The sequence below is a fragment of the Dipodomys ordii genome, unplaced genomic scaffold, assembly GCF_000151885.1.
Source record: "Dipodomys ordii isolate 6190 unplaced genomic scaffold, Dord_2.0 Scaffold1000001411, whole genome shotgun sequence".
In the NCBI taxonomy this organism is placed as follows: Eukaryota; Metazoa; Chordata; class Mammalia; order Rodentia; family Heteromyidae; genus Dipodomys; species Dipodomys ordii.
Genome location: NW_012285028.1, coordinates 105,425 through 109,310, shown reverse-complemented (window position 1 = coordinate 109,310; position 3,886 = coordinate 105,425). Strand labels below are relative to the sequence as shown.

Here is a 3,886-nt window from a genome sequence, read left to right as displayed (position 1 = left end):
GTAAGGCGCAGCAACATCTCCTTCAGCTCCTTCCTCTTTCTCCTCTTCTCCTGGGACAGCTGGCTCAGACACTTGTCTTTCTCCTGACACAGCTTCTCCAGGACTTCTAGCCATTCTCTGTACAGCACAATGGTCTCTTTCATGGAGCTCAGGTGTTGGGTCAGCCGGCTGCAGTGATGGTGGAGGTCGTCCACGTGACTCTGGGGGTGCCCCTTGCTGGCCAGGTCTTCAAGGAAGCAGATGTGTGGCTGCATCTTGGGCGGCTGTGTGTCCTGCTTCCTCTTGCTGAACAGCCTGTGGATGCAGCGCTGGGGGAAAGTGGCCTGGTGCTCCAGTTCTCTCTGGCACTGGGCTGCCAGCTGACTTAGGCACCTGCAGCGGGCCTGCTGCTCCTGCAGCTGCCGGCTCATCCTCGCCTTCCTGCTTCTGTGATGGACAGTGCATCCACGTAAAAATCCCACATGCTCTGTGGATTGTCTACGTCCTCTGGGACAGTCACATCATGGGGAGTTGCTTCCTCACCCTTGTTGTCTTCTTGGCTCAGGCCTTCATCTTCCCTGGGGAAAACCAGGGTGCTCAGCTGGGCCCACAGCTGTGCATTCTCCTGTCTTGTTGCTTCCAGACACTTCAGAATGTCCTGTAACTTCTCCCTTTCCACCTGGGCCAGCAAATTGCTGTGCACCTGCTCCTACTTGAGCTGCTCCATCAGATGGCCCTGCTTCAGCAGGTGCTGCTGCAGGGCCTCCTTCTCTGACATCAGCTACTGGCTGGAGGCCCTGTGCTCTTTGCAGGTGGTGCTGAGCTCCTGCACCTGGGCCAGGTACTTGTCATGCAGCTCCTGCAGATCCTCAGCTGCTTGGTGCTTGAACTCAGCCACGTCTTTTCCTTCTTTGAATTCCTCCTCCAGCTCATCCAGCTTCGCCTGCAGGTTGTCTTCTCCTGCTGTTTTGTGTGCAGGATGCTGGCAAGCTCCCCCTTCTCAGCGCTCAGCCTCTGCAAGGCATCCTGCAGGTTGGCCAGCTCTTCTTTAAGCTTGCAGTTGTGCACCAGTGTGCGTTTCAAGGTCTCCTGTTCCTTCTCCATCGTCTCCAGGATCTTGCGCCGGTCCTCGGCATGCTGTTCCCATTCCTCAGCCTTCTTTTCCAGTATCCACAGCCACTGCTGCTGCTCCAGGTTCTGGAGACTGAGGCTCTGGTTCTCCTCCACCTGGAGGTGAAATTGCTCCTCCAGGGTCTTGAGCTCCTTCTGCAACTACAGGGTGTGGGCCTGCAGCTGCTGCTCAGCCTGAGCTGGCCCTGCAGGTGGCTGTGGGGGCCGCAGCTCTGACAGCTGCTCTCTCAGCTCCACAAGCTTGCTCTCCAGCTCCAACACCTGCCTCACCCCTTGCTCTTTCTCCTCTCTCAGCTGGCTCACCTACTCTAGCAGCTGCTGGACTTTCTCCTTCCCCGTGGAGCTCTCCAGCCTCAGGTCCTCCGCAAAGGTGTCTCTCTCCACTTTTAATCTTGCCACCAACTCTTTCATGTTGTGGAGTTGGCTTTCCAGCTCTGCCTGCTCCACTAGTGCCTCTTGGAAATTGTGAATTTGCATTTTCATGTTGGCCTTCTGTGTCAGGAGCACTTCCAGCCTCTCCTACAGCTCGGTGTTCTGATCCTCCAGGTCTTCATAGCTTCTGGTCTTTTCCTGGAGCTGCAGCTTCACGCGATTCAGGGCTTTCATGAGCTCTATGTTGTTGTTCTTGTTCTCATTCTGCATGGTGTTGACTGCAGACAATGCTGTTTCTAGCTCTGTTACTCGCTGCTGTGCAGCCTGCAGGCAGCTGCTAAGACCTTCCTGCTCCAGTGCTCTTTCATCAGCCTCTTGCTACTTGTGGGCCAGGGCAGATTGTAAGTCTGATTTTTTGCTAATCAGTATCAGTATCGATAGCTTGTGCTGCTCCAGCTCTGCTTTCAGGGCTTCGTGCACACAGGCCATCTTCTCATTGTTTTTCCCGTGTTGATCCTGCAGCTGTTTCATTTCCTGCTTCAGTTGTTGGATCTCAATGCAGAGCTGGTGATTTTGTATTTTGCTGGAGTCCAGAGCAAGTGCCAGGTGTTGGTTGTGTTTCTCCAGGTTCTTGGTGTTATTGGGACCTGTGACACTCTGGACCCTTGCAGCTGTGACAGTGCCCAGGGAAAGGGGAGGCTCAGTGTCTGTGTGGTCTTGGGCCACACCCTTGAGTAAAGGACAATCCCCAGTGTTGTTTGTCTTGGGGTTACCTCCCACTTTCATTTTCTTCTTCTTGGATTCTGCAGGTCTAGCAGGACCATTCCTCTCCTGGTATTCTTGCAGTAGTTTCCTTCCTGCAGCTACTTTTTTTTCTTTTTTTCTCAGACATCCCAGCACTGGGACGGCGAAGTTGGGAGGACCACATTCCCAGGCTGTCTAAAATCAACTCTGTTGTATCACTAGTAACTATGTCTACCTCCAATTATTTCTTCAAAATCACCTCGATTTGCTCACTCACCACTCAGCACCTCTACCTCCTCCAACTCCTTTAGTGGTGTGAGCCAATAGAGGGCATCCCAGTGCTACTAGGCAGCAAGGAATGTGGGCATGGCCTCAATTTTTTTATCCCATTGGTCAGAGAAACATGAAGTCAGGGATGTGGCCAGAATCCTGTGATTCAGGTAGAGTGGGTGGAGTCACCATGATAGCAGACCCTCCACCATGCTACTGGATCCAGCTCTTGCTGGATAGGTGCACAGTTTTGTTTTTTAGTTTTATTTTATTATTTTTATTTTTTGTGAACACACGGTTACAATTACATGGGCAGGTTAATGCGTACATTTCTTATCAAGCATTGCAGCCTCCTCCTTTCTTTACCCTTCACATGCCTTCCCAGCCTCCCCCGCACACCCCCACCCAATCCTCCCCGCTTTCCCCCCACCCCCCCACCAACATTGTAAAGCTCGTTTTCAACATGACAACTTGTACTTCTCATTGTTCCATCGGTTCCACCTGTATCCTTAAATGACTTGTTTTTCCCCATCACCTCTACAAGTTATACTGACATCAAATATAGTGAAAGCAGGGGTTATACTGTGGGGGAGGGACATACAAAGCTACAAAGAGATAAGCTTATAAATGCATTAGAAACAAATGCTTGAAAGGAAAAAAAACATTTAAATACATAACTAAGGATTCATTTTCCTAACATCACATTATCTGACCTTTTCCACTTGACTAATACTTATACTAGATATTGAAAATAAGGGAAACCATGGCACCTATGTTTCCTTGGGCCTGGATTACTTCACTTAATATAATTTTTCCAAGTTTTTCTATTTCCTAACAAATGGGGCAATGTCATTCTTTCTGATGGAGGCATAGAATTCCATTGGGTATATATACCATATTTTCTTGATCCATTCATCAGCTGAGGGGCATCTGGGTTGGTTCCATATCTTAGCTATGGTAAATAATGCTGCAATAAACATAGTTGTGCTGGTAGCTTTAGTGTGGTCTTGTTTGTAAACATTTGGGTAAATGCCCAAAAGTGGGACTGTTGGGTCATAGGGGAGCTCTATGTGAAGTCTTTTGAGGAACCTCCATACTGCTTTCCAAAGTGCTTGAACAAGTTTACATTCCCACCAACAATAAATTAAGGTTCCCTTCTGTCCACATCCCCTCCAGAATCTGTTGTTGTTAGAGTTCTTGATTTTTGCTATTCTAACTGGAGTGAGGTGGTATGTCAATATTGTTTTGATTTGCATTTCTTTTATGGCTAGGGAGGTTGAGCATTTCTTCATGTGTCTATTGACCATCCTACTTTCTTCTTCAGAAAAGTTTCTCTTTAAATTTTTAGCCCACTTATTTATTGGGCAGTTGTTTCTTTGGGGATTTGTTG

General features: G+C 49.0%; 1 protein-coding gene across 1 annotated transcript; it reads right to left on the bottom strand.

Moving 5' to 3' along the window:
- Positions 1-406: 406 nt before the first annotated feature.
- Positions 407-1,593, bottom strand: LOC106002795 (golgin subfamily A member 2-like). Its single transcript, XM_013037581.1, has 4 exons — positions 1,418-1,593; positions 1,267-1,354; positions 923-1,206; positions 407-557 (listed from the first exon to the last, which is right to left on the bottom strand). The coding sequence occupies exons 1-4, from the start codon at positions 1,591-1,593 to the stop codon at positions 407-409; spliced, it is 699 nt and encodes a 232-aa protein (XP_012893035.1).
- Between the last annotated feature and the right edge of the window lie 2,293 nt (positions 1,594-3,886).